The sequence below is a fragment of the Hyperolius riggenbachi genome, chromosome 5 (genome assembly GCF_040937935.1).
Source record: "Hyperolius riggenbachi isolate aHypRig1 chromosome 5, aHypRig1.pri, whole genome shotgun sequence".
Classification (NCBI taxonomy): Eukaryota; Metazoa; Chordata; class Amphibia; order Anura; family Hyperoliidae; genus Hyperolius; species Hyperolius riggenbachi.
In genome coordinates this window covers 374,961,603-374,983,599 of record NC_090650.1, presented here as the reverse complement: position 1 = coordinate 374,983,599, position 21,997 = coordinate 374,961,603, and the positions used below count along the sequence as shown (strand labels likewise).

The following is a 21,997-nucleotide window of genomic DNA, read 5'->3' as shown; positions in this document are numbered from 1 at the left end:
CCTCAAGGCCCACCAACACTGCATGTTTTGTATAAAATCACAGAAGTAGTTAATCCGCTCTGCTGAGACACTAATTACTCCACCTGTAATTGTGTGTGGTTTCCTGCAAAACATGTACTGTTGGTGGGCCTTGAGGACAGGGTTGGGGAACTCGGATCTAGAAAGTAACAGTCGTTTGCTTTTACCTGCCACGCAATGTATTCTTTCCGATGTAAATGTAACTTGCATCTGTCACACTGACCTTTTCCCTCAGTAAAGTCCAGTTCAGGCCTCTTGCACACTGCAAGTGATTCCGATTCAGACTCCGCTTTTTAATCATTTTTTACATCCGATTCAGATTCCGATTTGCAGTTTGCTCCCTGCACACTGCAAATCGGAATCGGATGTAAAAACTGATTAAAAAGCGGAATCTGAATGACTTGCAGTGTGCAAGAGGCCTCACACTTGCGTTAGAGTGGCAAACGGATCAGTGAAAACGGATCTGACCACCAGTCGATCAGAGCTGTTGCCACTCAAGTTTCTGTTACGCTGCATCCATGTGAAGAAACGATCAGTTTTCTCATTGCCTCCGGTTTTTAACAACACCCCCATCCCCCTCCTGTAAGGGACCCTGAGCAGAGAGCGCGGCTATACATTTTAGCATACCCACGAATACTTAGTAATTTTTCACTTAACTGCCCATCTTCTAAAGCTTTCTCACCACGGTCTGGCCAGTGTAAATCATACTGGGACCAGCAACTCAAAGTCGCGCTGTGACCCCGGAAGCTCCTTTCGTGCACTGAGCACAATGAAGAGCTGCTCATGCAGGGATAGGCTGAGAGAAGGATGACGGAAGCTGGAGCATGTGCAGATCACATGATCTAACTTCCGCTTCTGGAGTCACAGCGAAACTTTGCTGAGTCGCCAGCCCAATGCAATTTACACCAAGTGGAGAGAAAGCATTGGTAATAATCTCACTTACCGGCCCGCTTTCTCTTCTCGGTCCAGCCAGTGTAAATTGGATTGGACCGGCGACTTGTATCTTTCAGTTATACATGTAATTAAGGCTTAGTGTGGTTTTCCTTCTTAAAACAGAAGGCATTTGCAATAATTCAGCTTTAAGTGTGTAACTGTGGTTACCCCTAACGCACCTTTGCTGAAGATTATCTCTTTATGCCCCTGATGCCAGGATTACATCCAGAACTTCTGATGTATAGCAAGCCTATAGCTATAAAATTTACAGAGCCACATCAACCCAACATGCAGAAATCCTGTTTTGGCCTTTTGGCCCTCATCAGTGCATAGCAGGGATTGATATGGCTCTATGGGATAGAGCTTGGACGAGTAAAATGGAGTACCTAAGCAGCTTGGGGTGACCCACTTAGGCTGCTTAGATGACCCACTGGAGTTAAAACATAGACCGTGTTTGCGCCCTGCTGTTGTCAGCAATGAAGAGCAGCTGGTAAATCTTCAATATGGGAACTGCAAGAGTTGCCATAGAAAGGCAGCAGCTGAATGAGGTTTGCAGTCCCCAAACGGAACATGTTCAATCTACACTCAAAAGATTATTAGGAACACCATACTACGGTGTTTGACCCCCTTTAGCCTTCAGAACTGCCTTAATTCTATGCGTCATTGATTCAACAAGGTGCTGAAAGCATTCTTTAGAAATGTTGGCTCATATTGATAGGATAGCATCTTGCAGTTGATGGAGATTTGTGGGATGCACATCCAGCGCATGAAGCTCCTGTTCCATCACATCCCAAAGATGCTCTATTGGGTTGAGATCTGGTGACTGTGGGGGCCATTTTAGTACAGTGAACTCATTGTCATGTTCAAGAAACCAATTTGAAATGATTTGAGCTTTGTGACATGATGCATTATCCTGCTGGAAGTAGCCATCAGAGGATGGGTACATGGTGGTCATGAAGCGATGGACATGGTCAGAAACCATGCTCAGGTAGCCCGTGGCATTTAAACGATGCCCAATTGGCACTGAGGGGCCTAAAGTGTGCCAAGAAAACATCCCTCACACCATTACACCACCACCAACAAGGCATGATGGATCCATGTTTTCATTCTGTTTATGCCAAATTCTGACTCTAATCAAGACTCGTCCGACCAGGCAACATTTTTCCAGTCTACAACTGTCAAATTTTGGTGAGCTCGTGCAAATTGTAGCCTCTTTTTCCTATTTGTAGTGGAGATGAGTGGTACCCGGTAAATCCGCCTCAAGGTTGTGCATGTTGTGGCTTTACAAATGCTTTGCTGTATACCTCGGTTGTAACGAGTAGTTATTTCAGTCAACGTTGCCCTTCTATCAGCTTGAATCAGCCGGCCCATTCTCCTTTGACCTCTAGCATCAACAAGGCATTTTCGGCCAAAGGACTGCGGCATACTGCATGTTTTTCCTTTTTTACACCATTCTTTGTAAACCCTAGAAACGGTTGTGCGTGAAAAATGCCAGTAACTGAGCAGATTGTGAAATACTCAGACCGGCCCATCTGGCACCAACAACCATGCCACACTCAAAATTGCTTAAATCACCTTTCTTTTACAGTCTGACATTCAGTTTGGAGTTTAAGATATTGTCTTGACCAGGACCACACCCCTAAATGCATTGAAGCAACAGCCATGTGATTGGTTGATTAGATAATTGCATTAATGAGAAATTGAACAGGTGTTCCTAATAATCCTTTAGGTGAGTGTATAGTCAGCACTCTTAGCCACATATGTGGGTATGGGTCAATGGTTTTCATAGGCGACACAGGTCTATATTTTAGAAGGGATCAAGAAGCCCAAAATGGACACCTTCTAAAATACGTGAGTAAACTAAGTTTAAATGATCAGGTAGGCAATGGCTCATGACACAGGACACACAAGTATGCATAGCATACAGTCTCACTTACAGTTAAGCCAACCCCAATAAAAATGCAGATCATTCCCATAGTAATATAAGCACAGCAGCGTCGGCGGGGAAGTGCACTTCCTACAGAAGAGCTGAGAATGAGAAGAGAGAGACAAACACTTGAGTCAATCTGTCATCAAATACTTTCTACGTCTCAAGGTAATTCACACGATCAATTTTCAGTTTGCTTTAGGTACAAGGAGAGTAAAGGTGGCCACTATTCATACAATTTGCCAATCGTTTGCGAATGATTCTTGGTATGAACGATCGGAAATGATAGTTTGGGACCACTAATGGGCAAAAATCTAAGCAATTCAATCAGATTAATTAAATTTTCGGATCAATTTTATTAATCTGATCAAATTGGTTAAGAGATTTTTGCCCATTAGTGGTCCCAAACTATAATTTCCGATCGTTCATACCAAGAATGCAGTGAAAAGCCGTGAACTACAGATTATTATTATTTAGTACTTATATCGTGCTGACATCTTCCACAGCGCTTTACAGAGTAGATGATTATTGATTTATAAAGCGGCAGCATATTCTGTGGGGCTGTACATCGTAAGAAACCAATATGAGGTACATAATACAGACAAATGGAATATACCAATATACAAAATACATAATTGGAGACAAAATACAGAATCGATGAAAAAAAAAAACAAAACAAAAAAAACTTAACATGATGAATAAAATGTATAGTGAATTTCAAGACACCAAGGGTAAGAGAGCCCTGCCCTTGCAAGCTTACAAGCTAAAGGAAAAGGGGGGAAAACAAGAGGTGGCGTAGTATACAATAAACATACCTAGAGGCAGTGTGTTTTAAGATATCTAGGAGTGCATCTTGGCCTTAGGACAAAGGACAAAAGCGGAAGTGGCCTAAGGTAGAGGATATACTTGTCGGAACAAGTGAGTTTTGATAGACTATTTAAAAGGTAACAAAGGTTAATGAGTGAATGATGTGTTGTGGGAAGGCATTCCAGAGGAGGGGTGAAATGCATGCAAAATCTTGTATATGTGAATGCGAAGAGGTAATTCTAGAGGAGAAAAGAAGTCCATGTGCAGATCTGAGATTGCAGTTGGGTTGGTATCTGTAAACTAGTGAGGAAATGTACAGGGGAGAGAGACTGTGGAGAGATTTCTAAGTTAGCGTTAAGAGCTTGAACTAGATCCTCTGGTTAATTGGTAGCCAATGAAGAGCTTGAGAGAAAGGAAAAGCAGAGGAAGAGCGAGAAGAAAGATGAATGAGATGAGCAGCCAAGTTCAGTACAGATTGGAGTGGTGCCAGTCTGTTAGTATGTTACAATAGTCAGGACGAGATATTATAAGAGCATGTATTAACATTTTAGTCGTGTTTTGAGTAAGAAAAGGTCGGATGCGAGATATGTTTTGAGTTGGAGATGACAGGAGCTGGTTAGGGAGTAAATGTGAGGAATAAAAGAGAGAGGAGTCAAATCTAACCCCCAAGAGTCTTATCTTGTTTTCTAACTGTCCCTCAGAGGAACTCACAATCTAATCCTTTCCATAAAGTAGGTCTATTGTAGTTAAAGGGGTTCTGTGGGGGGTTGAAGACAGACACTTACCTGGGGCTTCTATCAGCCCTCTGTAGCAGTAATGTCCCACGCCGTCCTCTTCCGATCCGCCGTTGCCCGCCGCTGGCACCGAGCAATTATTTGTCTAACACAATGGTCCTCAAACTAAGGCCTGCGGGCCGAATGTGGCCCCCGAGGCTTTTTTTTTTTACCGGCCCCACACACACAAAATGTATTATAGATGCGGTCAACTACATCTTTAAATATTGGTGGTCTGCATATAGAATGAAGCCAGAAAGCAGTAATTTGCTGGTTTTCAATCAAATTCCACATCAGGTGACACGGTTGTCCAATTAGACTGCAGGTTGTCACCTGGGTATGCTTCACTGTCTGGCCCGCATAGGCTTCTACATCATGTTATGTATACTCTGGCCCTCCAGCAGTCTGAAATATGTTGACCCGGCCCTCGACCCAAAACGTTTGGGGACCCCTGATCTAACAAGACGAATAATGCACGCTCCAGTCATCAGAAGCTTACTGTGCTGCCACAGTATGAAGTTTTGTTGTACTGTGCCTGCGCACTAAGCTTCCGATAACATGCGCGGGAGCGAGCAGGTGTACGGCTGCGCAGCTGCATGGCATGCCGCGCTAAACCGGGGCCGGCGAACGGCAAATCGGAGGAGGACGGCGCGGGACATTACTGCTAAAGAGGGCTGATAGAATCCCCAGGTAAGTGTCCGTTTTTATTTTCAACACCCCCCCCCCCCCCCCCCCCCCACACACACACACACAGAATTTTTAAGAGGAAGCCAATTAACTTATCTGTATGTTTTTGGCATGTGGGAGGAAACTGGAAACCAAGATGGCCCCAGGTAAAGACAGAGTGTGCAAGTCTGTGAGAAGATCTGTTTTAGCACAGAATACAAGCATTTCTGAATTAATCTGAAGATATACTGCACTATACATGTAATGGCAGCTCCTAGCAATGAAATTTAGTGAACACAGGGGAACTGTGCACAACAAAGAGTAGGAGTATGAAAACAAAATTTTGGAAAATAGACTAATTCTGCTTTAAAGTGTATCAGTGACAGCAACAACTAAGAGTGGATACTTACACGGGGCTTCCTCCAGCCCCATAAGCACATCCCAGTCCCTCGCCGTCCTCCCGCGGTGTGCCGTTCAGCTGCAATCAGCCCCAGTAACTGGTTCAGTCGCGTCAGTCTGCACATGCACAGAAGACCCCGACTGATGTGACTTAGCCAGTTACCTGGGTTGATTGCGGCTGAACGGAGGCACGCAGGAGGACGAGGAAAGATGTGCTTCTTTAGTTGTTGCAGTCTCTGGTTTCCTTCAAAGTGTATCTCTGGGGGGAAAAAAAGTGTCATAAATGGGCACTTACCTCAGTAGAGAGAAGCCTCTGGATAATCCACCTGTGATTCATCGCAACCAAACTGACGCAGGAAGCTTCGCTCCTCAACAGTAGCTTAGAGTCACTTGGGCTCAGCTTTGTCCGCAAAACAGCTCTGTGCTACTGCAGAGGCACAAAGTGTCCTGGGCCTGCATAGTGCGGCTGCTTATTCATGGACGGGAGCATAGCCGCAAAGTTTCAGAGAATCCCGGAGAGAAGCGAGGGTCTGGAGAAGGATATAGGGAGCCTCTGGAGCAGTGGTCCTCAAACTAAGGCCCATGGGCCGAAAGCGGCCCGCCGAGGCTTTTTCACTGGCCCCCCCAAACACAATGTATAACTTATAGATGCTGCCCACTGCACCTTTAAATATTGGTGGCCTGCATTTAGAATAGCTCTGGAGGATGCAAAGGCTTCACTCTACCGAGGCAAGTATGACTTTTCCCTTAGCCAAACTTACAGGTTAGCTTGAAGTGCAATTAGCTGTTTCCATAAGAGATACCATAAGCTGGATGAATAAAATCCTTCCAAGGCAAGAAAACTTGAAATGAAAAGCCTTTGTACATCAAGTATATTATAATGGAATAATTTACAGATTTCCAGGTTTCCTGCTTCGCAATACAATCTTCAATGTGAGATTTCATTAAGTCTTGGCCTACATTGGCAGAGAGATTAGCAAACAATGAGAAAAACCTAGGGCATGACTGTATCCTCAGCATGAGTATCTACAGAGCTGGCCGCTCACATGACTGCGGTGTGACTAGGCTTTTCTTGTGGAATGTGTATGGGGAAGAGCCTCTGAGGGGAAAAAACGTGAAGCCAACTTAGCCAGGAACTTGTTTTTCATAGATCTGTGGGAGTGTGTTCTAGGGCTGCAACTATCACTGTTAGGGCCAAGCCAGCGTGTGTCTTGCAGGATGCACGCAAGTACTTGTAGTGATGCGAATACGCATCAATATCACTTAGCGGTGCCACGCACGGTTATAGACATTCGAGTGGGTGCTGCAGGAAATGGTGTGCGGTCCACAGGAAGCCAAAGCATTGAAGGTATAAGCAGTGTTTTGTCGGCAGGGAAGCCAGGCATAGGTGCCCTCAGTATAGGTAGCCAGGCATAGGTGCCCTCAGTATAGGTAGCCAGGTGTAGGTGCCCTCAGTATAGGTAGCCAGCTATAGGTGCCCCCAGTATATGAAGTCAGGTGTTGGCCCCTCTGTATAGGTAACCAGGCATAGGTGCCCTCAGTATAGGTAACCAGGTGTAGGTGCCCTCAGTATAGGAAGCCAGCTATAGGTGCCCCCAGTATATGAAGTCAGGTGTAGGCCCCCTCTGTATAGGTAGACATATATATAGGTATGCCAACCAGGCATAGGTGACTTCAGTATAGGTAACCAGGCATAGGTGCCCTCAGTATAGGTAGCCAGGCATAGGTGCCCTCAGTATAGGTAGCCAGGTGTAGGTGCCCTTAGTATAGGAAGCCAGCTATAGGTGCCCCCAGTATATGAAGTCAGGTGTAGGCCCCCTCTGTATAGGTAGCCAGGCATAGGTGCCCTCAGTATAGGTAACCAGGTGTAGGTGCCCTCAGTATAAGAAGCCAGCTATAGGTGCCCCCAGTATATGAAGTCAAGTGTAGGCCCCCTCTGTATAGGTAACCAGGCATAGGTGCCTTCAGTATAGGTAGGCAGCTATAGGTGCCCTCAGTATAGGTAGGCAGCTATAGGTGCCCCCAGTATATGAAGTCAGGTCAAAGGCCGGCCATGGCTAGTATAGTTGCCCCCAGTCCCCCCCTTCTGCACTCCCCCTCCAGATAGTTTCAGCGCATAGTAGGCTGAGGCGGGGAATTTACTCACCTGTCATCCGCGTTCCAGCGCCGACGTCACTCTTCTCTCCCTGCTTCTCCCCGCCTCCTTTCCGTCTGCATTTGCGGACATCGGCGGCCATTTTCTTGTAGTCTCCCTCTAATTACAGAGAGATGGTGGGGACGCCGGGGAGAGACAGAGTGGGCGGCGGAGAGGCGACACTGTACTGTGCGCAGCGTGCCGCCCGTGCGCCCTTGTAAGCTGGCGCCCTGAGCGACCGCTCCGGTCAAAGGCCGGCCATGACTTCGGCATTTGGCCCTTGTGGAAACAGGCCTTTACTCAAGGTCTATCCTAAACATTTGCTATAAAAGCACACTGTGGCTAGATAGTGTACTTATAAAGGGAACCTAAACTGACAGAAAAAAAGGAGTTTAAAGTGGAACTCCAGTGAAAATAATGTAATTAAAAAAAAAAAAATAAAGTGCTTCATTTTTACAATAATTATGTATAAATGATTTAGTCAGTGCTTGCCCATTGTAAAATCTTTTAAATCCTTGATTTACATTCTGACATTACATGGTGACATTTTTACTGTTGGCAGGTGATGTAGCTGCTGCATGCTTTTTTGGCAGTTGGAAACACCTGTAAACAGCCATTTCCCACAATGCAGCAAGGTTCACAGACAGGAAACTGCCAGGAGTACGTACTCAAGAGTTTCTTGTGGGAGGGGTTTCACCACAATATCAGTCATACAGCGTCCCCTGGTCTGTTTGTGAAAAGGAATAGATTTCTCATGTAAAAGGGGGTATCAGCTACTGATTGGGATAAAGTTCAATTCTTGGTTGAAGTTTATCATTAACTTACCTGGGGCTTCTACCAGCCACTGCAGCTGCCCTGTGCCCATGCTATGACAAACTGATCCTCCAGTACCCCGCAGCGACCCTCTTCTGGGCGGTCGACTCAGCGAGTCTATGGCTACTGCCCCGCACATCCTCGTGCCCGCTCCTGTCCCCGGGAGTGTTCTGCACATGTGCAGTAGAGATTTTTGCTTAACGTGCATCCCGTCCACGGGAGCATGATCAGGAGTTGCGCGGACCAGAGCAGTGCATCCAAGTGACAGAGGGTTGCTGCAGAGGACCGAAGGATCCGTTTGTCATGGAATGGGCACAGGTCGGCTGCAGGGGGCTGGTAGAAGCCCCAGGCAAGTTAAACATTTTTTTCCCGTTCAGTTTAGGTCCACTTTTAATGGCTCTGCCTCTGACACAGGCAGCCAGGGCTTGATTCTTGCCACTTCCTGTTCAGTAAGCCAGCACCTATTCAGTGAGGAGACCTTGCAAGACTCCCTAACAGTGCTACTGCCTACTGAGCGTTTCCTAGTGGCTGCAGCTCTGACGCTTTGAGTCCACCAGGAGAAAAGATTGATATAAATGTTGTTTGTCACACTTGAAATTAAAGGAATATGGAGGTTGACATATTTCTTTCGTTTTAAACATTGCACATTGCCTGGCTGTCCTGCTGATCCTCTGACTCTAATATTTTTAGCCATAGATCCTGAACAAGCATGCAGATCACCTTCTGACTGAAGTCAGACTGGAACCGCCACATGCTGATTTCAGGTGTGTGATTCAGACACTACTGCAGCCAAAGAGATCAGCAGGACAGCCAGGCAACTGGAATGGTTTAAACGGAAATAAATATGGCAGCCACCATATGGTCCACTTCAGGACTTCAGGAGTCCTTAAAGCATATGTTAAAATGTGAGGTACTATCTGCTGTATGAAGTAGCAGACAGGTTTTCCATGGCAGGTTTCAACTATTACTGCTCCTTTGCCTGGTTACATGTCTATATGGGTGATGCCATCTTAACTAAACCCTAATATATACAGTACTCAACCTTAAATTCTGAAACAAGGATTCCTCTAACCCTAATTTTCCTAGGTTAACTACAGTATATTTGCACACACTGACAGGGCACCAGATCTGTTAGGCAATATTCAAGAAAAATTACTATTTAAGTGGTTCAGGACCGCACCCCCCGTCCGATGCCTAAAAGGTGCCCGTTAACAGTACAATATTTTCATCAGATGCGATCTTACGACGCAATATTTACGATTGAATTATAGAGAGCAGTGCAGTGTTTGGTGAAAACTGAAGTGAAACCATATCGATCCAAAAGTTGGATTTTACATACGTCTCTGTAGAGAAAAAATGCCCTAATCAACCAGTTATGGAACGATCAAGAATTACCTTCCGATTACTTTTGATCGTAAAAAAGTGTATCGATAGATCGCACCAGATAAAAAAAAAACAACAAAACAAAAAAAAAAAAAAAAAAAACCTGTCGTTAATAGGCACCTTAGCCCTAACCACCCCCCTATGAGATGCCCAACCAACCCCTGTGCTGACACTGCCCCCTTTGCAATCCTGCCAGAAAAAAATATTAAAAGCAAGAAACACTGAATATAGTTTATAGAAAAATGCCACTATAGGTGCCCATATAAATATTGTTTATTTCATCCCTGATGCCACCTATCTATAGGCGGGAGGAGCTATAGCAGCACCCAAATGTCTGCAGCTTTCCAGCACCCAAATTTCCCGCTTCCCATCTCCCTACCTTAGTTCATCAAGGCAAGCATTCTCCGTGCAAGCTTATTTCAGCTTTCATCTACCATTGGTTAATTCATAGTGTACTGGTTAAGGGCACTGCCTTTGACTTGGGAGACCAGGGTTAGAATCCTGGCTAGGGTCAGTACCTATTCAGTAAGGAATTCAAGGCAAGACTCCCTTAGGGCTCAGACACACTATAAGCACTTTTTTGAACACTTGCGATTGATTAGCACTTTTTGAGCTGTAAAAAAAATTTTTTACTTTCATTAAAAACGCATACAAATCGTAAAAAACTTACGCGATCGCAATGATTTTGATGAACGTGAATGGGAGCCATTTTTAAAAAGCACTCAAAGCGCTAATCAATTACAAGCGCTCAGAAAAGTGCTTATAGTGTATCTGAGCCCTTACACTGCAGGGTGGCCTCTTGAGCGCGCGCCCTTAGTTAGAGTGACCAGACGTCCCGGATTGCCTGGGACACGTCCCGGATTCGGGGTCCGCTGTCCCAGGCTTAATGAGGTCCCGGGAAACGTCCCGCTTTCAGCAGCGGGACGTCCCGGCCTCGGGACTCTGGCCACTCTCTCCTCAATGAGCTGGCAGAGGCATCTATAGACGCCGTGCCAGTTCATTGCCTGCATCCCCGCTCCAGCCTCCTCTTCCGGTGTCTGTTTCCGACACCGGCAGGCGAGCAGGGCTACGGCAAGATGGCTGCCGAAGCCCTGTACTGGAGACCTATTTGTGTCTCCAATACAGGGCTTCGGGCGCCATCTTGCCGTAGCCCTGTCAGCGCGGGAGAGAAGAGCAGGAGGAACAAGACGGTCCCGGGACGGAGCAGCGCGCCAGAGGCCGGACACTTCTGCCAGGTGAGTAAATCATTGCTTTCTTTTCCAGGTGAAATGTTTGCCCGCATTAGGTTTCTTTTCCAGGTGAAATGTTTGCCCGCATTGTTTCTTTTCTAGCGAAATGTTTGCCCGCATTGTTTCTTTTCTAGCGAAATGTTTGCCCGCATTGTTTCTTTTCTGGTGAAATGTTTGCCCGCATTGTTTCTTTTCTAGCGAAATGTTTGCCCGCATTATTTCTTTTCTGGCGAAATGTTTGCCCGCATTGCGTTTCTTTTCTAGGGAAATGTTTGCCTGCATTGTTTCTTTTCTAGCGAAATGTTTGCCCGCATTGCGTTTCTTTTCTGGTGAAATGTTTGCCCGCATTGTTTCTTTTCTAGCGAAATGTTTGCCCGCATTGCGTTTCTTTTCTGGCGAAATGTTTGCCCGCATTGCGTTTCTTTTCTAGGGAAATGTTTGCCTGCATTGTTTCTTTTCTAGCGAAATGTTTGCCCGCATTGCGTTTCTTTTCTGGTGAAATGTTTGCCCGCATTGTTTCTTTTCTAGCGAAATGTTTGCCCGCATTGTTTCTTTTCTAGCGAAATGTTTGCCCGCAGTGCGTTTCTTTTCTGGTGAAATGTTTGCCCGCATTGTTTCTTTTCTAGCGAAATGTTTGCCCGCAGTGCGTTTCTTTTCTAGCGAAATGTTTGCCCGCAGTGCGTTTCTTTTCTGGTGAAATGTTTGCCCGCATTGCGTTTATTTTGTACCGACATGTTGCCCGCATTGCGTTTATTTTGTACTGACATGTTGCCCGCATTGCGGTTATTTTGTGCTGACATGTTGCCTATTGCGTTTATTTTCTGGTGTCCGGGGTAACTGTTACTACATTTATTATTTAATGGTCATAGATGGCTATGTTTGCTGCTTTGTGGTTACGGTATACTATTAGCATCACACAGTTTCTGCACACCCATGATGCAAAGTCTCGTTTGTCCACATCATGGCGTAAACACTGCTTTCTTATGCCTCGCTGTTACATCATTACGTTAGCTCCGCCCATACAATGTCATGGCCACGCCCAGTCTTCGCCGCTGCGCGCTCAGTCCTCCCCACTTTTCGACGCGGCGTGCACGCGCCCCCCCCCCCCCCCACTCCCCATCCCAGGTTGGACCCACAAAAATATGGTCACTCCCTTAGTGGCTGCAGCTCTCGAGCATTTTGAGTCCAACAGGAGAAAAGCGCTATACAAATGTTAGGATTATTATAATTATTTCTTTACCAGATAAAGTATGTTTTTACATTACAGCCGAGGTTCTTCCTCTGGACTAATTACAGATACTCACATTTTCTTGCAGTGTGGGCACTTTGCCAGCGTGTTGAATCTCAGTTCCATCCACTGTAAGACAGAAAGGGGAGGAGTCAGTGTTTATTCAGGGTCACCTAGGAGGCCTGTAGACAAGCAGCTCTCTTGGGTGTTATTTAACATGAAGTCATGACGTTCGTCTGCCAAGGAGCAGAAGCCCCACAGGCCGGTATTCCCAAGCCAGGGAGATTCCCAGGCTTCTGTGCAATCAGGTCAGCCAAGGAGTGACGTAATGCAGGCTCTAAGCAGTGAGGAGCATCAGTCACAGCATTGCTATATTCAGACCTCTGCATGACCTCTTCTTTACCATAAACTACTGCAGGTTCAACACCCCTAGAATGTAAACGAATACATGGGAAACTGCATTCATTCCCCCAAATGTCTAACCATCTCCACTAGAAGGGCCCGTGTCCCAAAATATATATATAGGGAGAGATTCTGAAATGAGAAGGAAACCCTTCAATTTCCGGAAGAGGAGATGGACTAGTCTAAAACATGTCAGTAAGAGGTTTAGAGTTATCAGATTAATAATACCAACTGTAAATGCCAGCGACATAGGAAATAAACCTTTTACATTGCATTTGTAAACATGCATTCTACATTTTCTAGTTTTTGTTCCATAAATGAAACCGAGGTTAAGTAGGGATATGGAGACCAACATGTCCTGCTTATCCTCTGCCTCTAACGATTAAACCATAGACCCTGAACAAGCATTCAGATCAGGGGTTTCTGAAAAATGTGACAAGATTAGCTGCATACTTGTTTCAAACACTACTGACCAGAACGATCAGCAGGACTGCCAGGCAACTGATATTGTTTAAAAGGAAATTAATATGGCAGCTTCCTTTTAAAGGGGTACATTTTAGGTCCTGCATTTATTCTTTCAGATTATATCTTGAGGAAACTTGCTGAGACATTTGCGATCATGTAAAAGGTACAAAAAAAAAAATGGAATGATTGTGAAACAAGCCTTCAAGAAAATCTTTTTTCCCTCACATACGGTACTAGTAGAAAAAAAAAAGAAAAAAGTTTGCACTTCCTACAGTAATTGAGAAAAGTGTGTTTTATAGTTAGGTCTGCTGTTGTTCCTGCAGAAGGGGTGACTACATGTGATCAGTAAAGAAGTTACAATTGTAATCGATTAAGCAAGACATTTCTCAAAGCATCATGGTAACAGGATCACGGAAACTATAAGGCCCCGTTCACACTGCACGCGTTTCCAGCCGCGTTTTGGAAACGCGTGCAGGAGGCAGACACGCACGACATCAGACAGTGCATAGAGTGCACTGTCTGATGTTCACACTGCATGCGTTCCGGACCTGTGCGGTCCGGGAACGCATGCTGCACGCATTTTTTGCAAAAACGCGTGGCTGTCCCATTCACTTTTCAGTGATGGGATCAGCCACGCAACGCATACAAACGCGGATGGCGTGCGTTCGTACGCGTTGCGTTTCGCGGGGGTGCCCGTCCGCGTTTGTAATGTGAACGAGGCCTAAAGGTCACTTTCCAAACCACCAGTTTCGAAGCTGGAAAAAAAAAAAAAAAAAAAAAATCACACCTCTGCCTCTAGGGCAACTTTTAAAGCTGTTAAAATGGCAAGTTACGGTATACAAGTCCAAATTCGTTAAAGCCCACCTTAAGATGATGCTCCAAACTTTATAAATGGTATCTCTCTCCTCGATTGTTAACCAGCTTCTCACAAGAGTAGTCCCCATATTGTGGAGGAACTGCAATTCCCTAGGCACCCTATGCCACGTTTTATGGGAATGCCCCCAAAACATCACTCCTCTAGGTAACCATTTCCTAAATTACTGCCATTGGCCTCAATTCACTAAGATCATGCTGGAGATAATAAGGCAAGAGAACACTTGCCACGACACAGTGAGAGAGTTATCTTATCTCTTCATTACTGAAGTTACCTCCCCTGTAGTTAATTTACCTCCTCTTTGGTTATTTTCACATGCAGTTAATTAACAGACTGTCTTTAAGTCTGGAGTTATTTTAAGGATTGAAGAGTTAACTTTAGGTTTGCCTGAGGTAAAATGTTTCCTGAATACTACATGCCTTATCACCATGGTGACAACTCTAGAAACGTTATTAAAGACAGGAGATAAGCTTAGGGAATTGAGGCCATTATAACGAACCATAACACTGACCCGCCCTCTCCCATGACATTGTTCCTTACTGGACAAGAAAGGTTCCCTGAAAGTTTCAGAGGACCGATCTTGCATTTGATCTGCTCCACTCACTAAGCTTTACTAGCAAACTGGTCCCGAGGTAATACTCCCTCACTCCATATTATTTTACAAACAACCCAGAGAGAGGACTTAAAAAAGTGGTCTGAAAGTCAGCAATTCTACTTTTCTCTAAACAAAGATTGCTCACATCTTGAAAGCTACTATCACAGAATTTTTTTTAGCAGAACATCACTGAAATGGTTAAACAAAGCACTTTATCCCGCTATTCAGCTTCAAATCCGTATCCAAACTGGAGACAACAGTATCTTTGTTTGCATTCCAATGTTGATACGTGTGTAAACACAGTGTAACAAGTGAAAGGGAGCTCTCTGTGAAGCGCTCTGTGCTTTAAGCACACAAACAGCTCAGAACAGCTAATTAGAAGATGTTAATATATACTCACCTAAAGGATTATTAGGAACACCTGTTCAATTTCTCATTAATGCAATTATCTAACCAATCACTTGGCAGTTGCTTCAATGCATTTAGGGGTGTGGTCCTGGTCAAGACAATCTCCTGAACTCCAAACTGAATGTCAGAATGGGAAAGAAAGGCGATTTAAGCAATTTTGAGCGTGGCATGGTTGTTGGTGCCGGACGGGCCGGTCTGAGTATTTCACAATATGCTCAGTTACTGGGATTTTCACGCACCACCATGTCTAGGGTTTACAAAGAATGGTATGAAAAAGAAAAAACATCCAGTATGCGGCAGTCCTGTGGGCGAAAATGCCTTGTTGATGCTAGAGGTCAGAGGAGAATGGCCGATGATTCAAGCTGATAGAAAAGCAACGTTGACTGAAATAACCATTCGTTACAACCGAGGTATGCAGCAAAGCATTTGTGAAGCCCCAACACGCACAACCTTGAGGCAGATGGGCTACAACAGCAGAAGACCCCACCGGGTACCACTCATCTCCACTACAAATAGGAAAAAGAGGCTACAATTTGCCACAAGCTCACCAAAATTGGACAGCTGAAGACTGGGAAATTGTTGCCTGGCCTGATGAGTCTCGATATAGTCAGAGTTTGGCGTAAACAAAATGAGAACATGGATCCATCATGCCTTGTTGGTGGTGTAATGGTGTGGGGGATGTTTTCTTGGCACACTTTAGGCCCCTTAGTGCCAAATTGGGCATCGTTTAAATGCCACGGGCTACCTGAGCATTGTTTTTGACCATGTCCATCCCTTCATTACCACCATGTACCCATCCTCTGATGGCTACTTCCAGCAGGATAATGCACTGTGTCAGAAAGCTCAAATCATTTCAAATTGGTTTCTTGAACATGACAATGAGTTCACTGTACTAAAATGGCCCCCACAGTCACCAGATCGCAACCCAATAGAGCATCTTTGGGATGTGATGGAACAGCAGCTTTGTGCCCTAGATATGCATCCCACAAATCTCCATCAACTGCAAGATGCTATCCTATTAATATGGGCCAACATTTCTAAAGAATGCTTTCAGCACCTTGTTGAATCAATGCCACGTATAGAATTAAGGCAGTTTTGAAGGTGAAAGGCCGTCAAACACCGTATTAATATGGTGTTCCTAATAATCCTTTAGGCAAATGTATAATAAAAAGCAGTTTGAATAAAAAGCAATGGCAGGTTTCAGGGCAAGATAAGCTACTCTTTGTAAACTTGTAATTCGTAAACAGACAATATTACTTATGCATAAAAGCAAATTTGATAACTGTATGAGTAATAAAAAAGTAGAAAAACATTTTTATTGAATGTTATGTCGGAGTTTCAGACCACTTTAATCAAAAAGAGTTGCCTCCATGACACACAGACCTGTCACAAGCACACTGGAATAGAATTAGGCATTACGGTATGTTGATGCCCACTTTGTCCCTTCGTATGACTCAAATTATAAATCTTCACATTTGTTCTAACCGGGAATACGTAATCTGGGGCAACCTTCTCCCCCCCATACCTTCCCTCTCAGGTACAAGACAACCCAACATTATTTGATCTGCTAGGATCCTCTGCTTTTAGCATTGGTACGACTGTTGCCAGGCCCATTTCTAGGCGTGCGCGAGGCGCAGTGCCAGAGGGGACAAAAGAGCATCATGAACAAGGAAGAAGAGTGCAGAGAGGGTGAAGCAGAGCGAGTAACTCACCATCCATGGCCAGGAAGGACACGCAATCTTGTTTCCTCTGACGTCCTGGTTTCCATAGCTGCAGGATGCCAGTCATCATATGAACGCCACAACCAGTGGTTTCCGCGATGACTGACATCCTAGTTATTGGGGTCCAGGAACCGTAAGAGGAAGACTGATCACGCGTCACTCCTGACCTGGGATGGTGGGTTTCTAACTCTGCTTTACGCTCCTGCATTTCCCTCCCTCTACAACCACTACATCTGGCAACGTGTACTGCAGGGGTCATATGGCTACCTATACTGGGTTCCACAGTTCCCGTTTTCGCTGGTGCCTGCCTGGGTGGTTTTCCTCTATTTGTTTGGGTCTCATATCGGTATTAATTGACCTACGGTATCCATTTGAATTTTCTGATGAATATAAATACTATGCACCGCTGGGTCAGATATCATTGATGTTCCTGTAGGCATCAGGAAGAGTCATTGACTCTAAACAAGCTGGCATTGTTGGCAACAAATAATTGCAGCTTATCCTGCTATTCATGATCCTATATTTGTATTTATTCCTGCAATTTTTTGGCTCTTACAGAAATACATGCATCAATCCTTTTTGTGAATTTTTGTACTGAATACGTTTTGCATCAAGAAAGAGTTTGGATTGAATTTTCTCAGAATCATTATCTGTTGCTATATTGTTTGCACTCGCTGCTTAGTGCAGAGTCCTGATTAGGCCTGAGACTGTCTTCTTGAACAGAAGTCCAACAGCTTCGTATAGTACTGTGAAAAATCATGTTTCATTTTTGCACTAAAACAATCATCCTTTGAGAATGTGACTTAAAAAAAAAAAAAAAAAAAAAAAACCTCACCAGGAAAGTGTTTCCACAATGACCACAAACTACTCTGGTTCCTTCTGGCTGAACTGGGAGAGCCGGCTGGGCTGGCTGTTCTTCTGGTATCAGCATCACCGGACCCAGATTAATGATACGTCTGCTATAAAGAGAGACCTATATTACTATCAAGCACTGTGTCAATAAATAAAAAATAAAAAAGAAGGAAGAACAACAAACCATTATAAATTAAAAAAAAAATACTTTTATAGTGACCTCATACCTGCTATTGACAATCAGGCATGCAATAATGTGAAATATTTTTGTGCTTTTGTGTAGCTATGTTTTCTGTTCTTCTCACATCACTGGGCACATCTGGATTAAGAGAAGCACTATATCCACAGAGTTTGTATGTTCTCCCCATGTCTGCGTGGGGTTTCCTCCAGGCACTCCAATCTCCTCCCACATCCCCAAAAAGCATACAGATAATTTAATTGGCTTCCTCCTAAAAGTGGCCCTAGACTGTGGTACATTCACTACACAAACATACATAGACATATGACTGTGGTAGGGATCAGATTGAGAGCCCCTCTGAGGGACAGCTAAGTGACAAGACAATATACTCTGTACAGTGCTGCGGAAGAGGTCAGCGCTATATATTATTAATAATAATAATAATAATAATAATACTAATAAGCGAGCAGTATGGCCCAGTCATACATGGATGGAAGCTCGGTCATGCAAGCCTTTTCATTGACTCCTTGTCGAATTGGTTTGGAGGGTCCCAGCACTGGAACAGTGACTTAGAAGTGTAGCTAACTTTTTAAACTCACAGGTACCCTTTAAAGCAATCCTGAAGGGAAAATAAACTTATGAGATAATGAATTGTATGTGTAGTACAGCTAATAAATAGAACATTAGTAGCAAACAAAAAAGCGTCATGTTTTCCAGTACAGGAAGAATTACATTAAAAAAAAAAAAATCAGTTATCTATGCAAAAGAGCTCTGAGCTATTCAACCCACTGGGTCTGATACAGTCCTGTTTTGTAAAGCACTTAAAAAGCCAAGAAACAGTGAGAGACAGCTTGAGATAAGGTTTCTCAGCAAGGCTTTTACGCTCTATAATAAAACCCCTGTGTCCGTGCGCTGTCCCTGTGTAGTGTTGTCCGTGCTGAACCGTTGTGCGCATGTGCGCACTGCGCAGCACGGACAACGATACACAGGGATAGCGTGGGACCAGGGAGCCGAGCGGGCGGCGTGTCAGCGGGCGGCCGGGTTTGCGGCAATTCAGCGGGTGGCGTGCGCGCGGAGTGCGCGCATGCGCGGTGACACTGCGATGCAGAGTGGGAGGGGAGGTGGGAGGCTAGGGGAGTGGAGGAGAGGGGAATAAGGGGATGGGGATTCGACACAGACCTAGAGGCCATTTTTAAACGGGCTTAGGTCACCTAGTTCTTTACAAAGATATTGTCTAAAAGTATTTAAAGAAGGATGCTGGCCAGCTTCCCTGCTCGCTACAGTTTTTTTTGGCAGTTGGACAGAGCAACTGCCATTCACTAAGTGCTTTTGAAAATAAATAAATCCCTGAGAATTCCCCATAAAGAGATGGACTAGTCCAAAACGACAGCAACATAGGAGAAAAGTAATTTATGGCTCATTTTACTCTGGAATAAAAATGTACTTATTTGCATATGTTTGCACATATTTTACAATTTTTCGCCATAGTGCCCCTCTTATGATTGTGGTCACCTGATAGCAGCCCTGCAGCGCTTTGAGTCTGCCAGGACAGAATGATCTGTGTCTATTACTGTATGGGAATTTGATGTCCCTTAAGGGGCCCATACACCTAACGATTTTCCCGCCGATATACGGCCGATTCGATCACAGTGATCGAATCGGCTGTGAAATCGCCGCGCACACCGCTGACAGAACGATCGATTTCCATCCGAAATCGATCGTTCCCGTCGATCCATCCATGCGGGAGATTTCTCACGAACGCCAGCGGGTCGGGAGTGCGTCGCTAGCGGCGTTCGAATGCCCGACGACCGACACAATACAGCGGGTATACATTACCTGTTCTGGCCGGTGCGAGTGCCCTGGTCTCTGCTGGCTTCTCTGGTCTGGTCTGGTCTCTGGCATGCTTCACTTCATCCTGCCCAGCAGGAAGTTTAAACAGTAGAGGGCGCTCTACTGTTCAAACTTCCTGCCGGGCAGGAAGAAGTGAAGCATGCCGGAGACCAGACCAGAGTGGAGAAGAAGACAGCAGAGACCTGGGGAGTCGCGCCGGCAGAGCAGGTAATGTATGCGCCACAGATTGTAATCGGTTTCAGGCTGAAATAGATTCACGATCTGTTTGCAGTAAAGGTGGCCATACGATCCCTCTCTTATCAGATTCGATCAGAGAGGGATCTATCTGTTGGTCGAATCTGATGGCAAATCGACCAGTGTATGGCCACCTTTAGGCTAGAAGAGAGATAGTGTAATCAGTTTCAGCCCTTGCTGGTTCCAGTACTTCTGGTGCAAGTCTTTCAAAAGCTGGTTGCTGTGTGTGGTGTTTTTTTTTTTTTTTCTTTTTTTACACACACTTCCTGAACACTGACCGAGTTAAGGAGCTCCCGTTCTCCGGATAGGGTGATGTTAAAACTACGTCGAATCAAGCTTAGGGCTGGAACCCACTAGAGCGCTTTTCTGAGCGTTTAGGGAGCGCTTTAAAATCGCTGGCGATTTCCCTAAACACTCTGGAATTTGTTAAATTTATTTTAAATTGGCAAAGTAGCAATTGCAATTAGCAAAATCGCAATCGCAGGCCATGCAGCATTTTGGGAGAGTTTGCTCTTCAATGTAAAGTATTGAAGCGCTGGCAAATCGCTCATAAATCGCTACACAGCTATTTGAGTGCGATTTTAAATTACTGCAAACTGTAAAATAAATGATACATTGAAAGGACCAATCAAAATTAAAAATCGGAAATCGGTAATTACAAATCGCTACACAATCGCTGGCAAAAAGCTTACACTTTTTAAAATTGCTCCAAAAAGAGCCAGAAAATGCTTACAAACCGCTAATTAAAAATGCTAGCGATTGCGCTAGCGATTTGTAGTGGGTTCCGGGCCTTAGACCAAAAGTCCGGTGTAGTTTTAACTACATGTGGTCCCGAACCAGTTAAAGCACACTTGAAGTGAGAGGGATATAGAGGGGACCATAATAATTTACTTTACAGAGACACTGAAGCGAGAATAAATCTCGCTTCAGTGCTTATATATAGCCGGGGCATGTGTGCCCCTGATGAAACGCCGCTATCCCGCGGCTAAACGGGGGTCCCTTCACCCCCAAACCCATCCCTGCAAAATAAACGACCAACTTGGTCGTAGATTTTGCTGCTCTTGAGGCAGGGCTAACTGCTGCAGCCCTGCCTCTCAGCGCCATCTATCAGCGGCGCATCGCCGCCTCTCCCCCGCCCCTCTCAGCGAAGGAAGACTGAGAGGGGCGGGGAGAGGCGGAGATACGCGCTGACAGACGTGCGTGGGGCAGGGCTGCGGCGGTTAGCCCTGCCTCTATGCGGAAGAGATCCCCCACTGCACGGAGGGGGATTTGTGAGGTAAGGGACCCCCGTTTAGCGGCGCGATAGCGGCGGTTTAGCAGGGGCACGCATGCTCCTGCTATCTTTGAGGTCTGAAGCGAGATTCATTCTCGCTTCAGACTCTCTTTAAGGCCCCTTTCAAACATATGTCGCATTGCGTCCTGGTACGCTCCTCCGACACAGTGGCCATTAGTCTCTATGGGTCTGGCCACACTACCCACGGTGCGATGCTGCGGAAGTGGTTACAATGACACAAAGGCGGCAGACTCTGCAGTGCATTGTCCGGCAGTACAAGCGCTATCACGTGGCAGGCATTTGCATTGGAGTTTATGGCATATTTGTTTGTACGTCCTGTCCAGCAGGGAGTATCCTGTCACCCTGTCTACGCTGTCTTTCACGGTGTGTGGGAAATAGGACATAGTGTGGTGCGATTTACCTGCCCTGGGCTCTCCTGCCATAGGACACTCCCACTGCATCATATGTGAAGTTAGTCCTAAACAACACCAGCTGCCTAACTGTACTGCTCATCCTCTCTCTGTAATACTTTTAGGCTGCTTTCACAGTGGGACGTTACAGGTGCATGTTAGTGCAGCCTGTAACGCAGCCCAACTCACATTAATGAAAAAGCAATGTGCTGTTCACAGTGCCCATGTTGTGTTACAGTGTAACGCTGGACGTTCAAATAGAGTGCAGCATGCTGTGCGTTATAGGTGGTTTTAGCTGCGTTAGACTGTTTGCACATGCTCAGTAAGGGGAGAGTCGCTATTGTTCCTAGCCACATGGCTAATAAATATTCACTGCACTGTAGTGTTGTCCAGATCATGAACAATTCAGATCTTTGGATCTTTT

General features: G+C 45.2%; 1 protein-coding gene across 1 annotated transcript in view; it reads right to left on the bottom strand.

Moving 5' to 3' along the window:
- The window catches only part of PIP4P2 (phosphatidylinositol-4,5-bisphosphate 4-phosphatase 2), a 60,313-nt gene that overhangs the window by 2,100 nt on the left and 36,216 nt on the right, over positions 1 to 21,997 (bottom strand). Inside the window, exons 4-6 of the mRNA XM_068234869.1 lie at positions 17,611 to 17,734; positions 12,387 to 12,439; positions 2,889 to 2,979 (exon numbers count right to left, since the gene is read on the bottom strand). Coding sequence (XP_068090970.1) covers positions 2,889 to 2,979; positions 12,387 to 12,439; positions 17,611 to 17,734 — 268 coding nt within the window. The remainder of the gene's footprint in view (positions 1 to 2,888; positions 2,980 to 12,386; positions 12,440 to 17,610; positions 17,735 to 21,997) is intronic.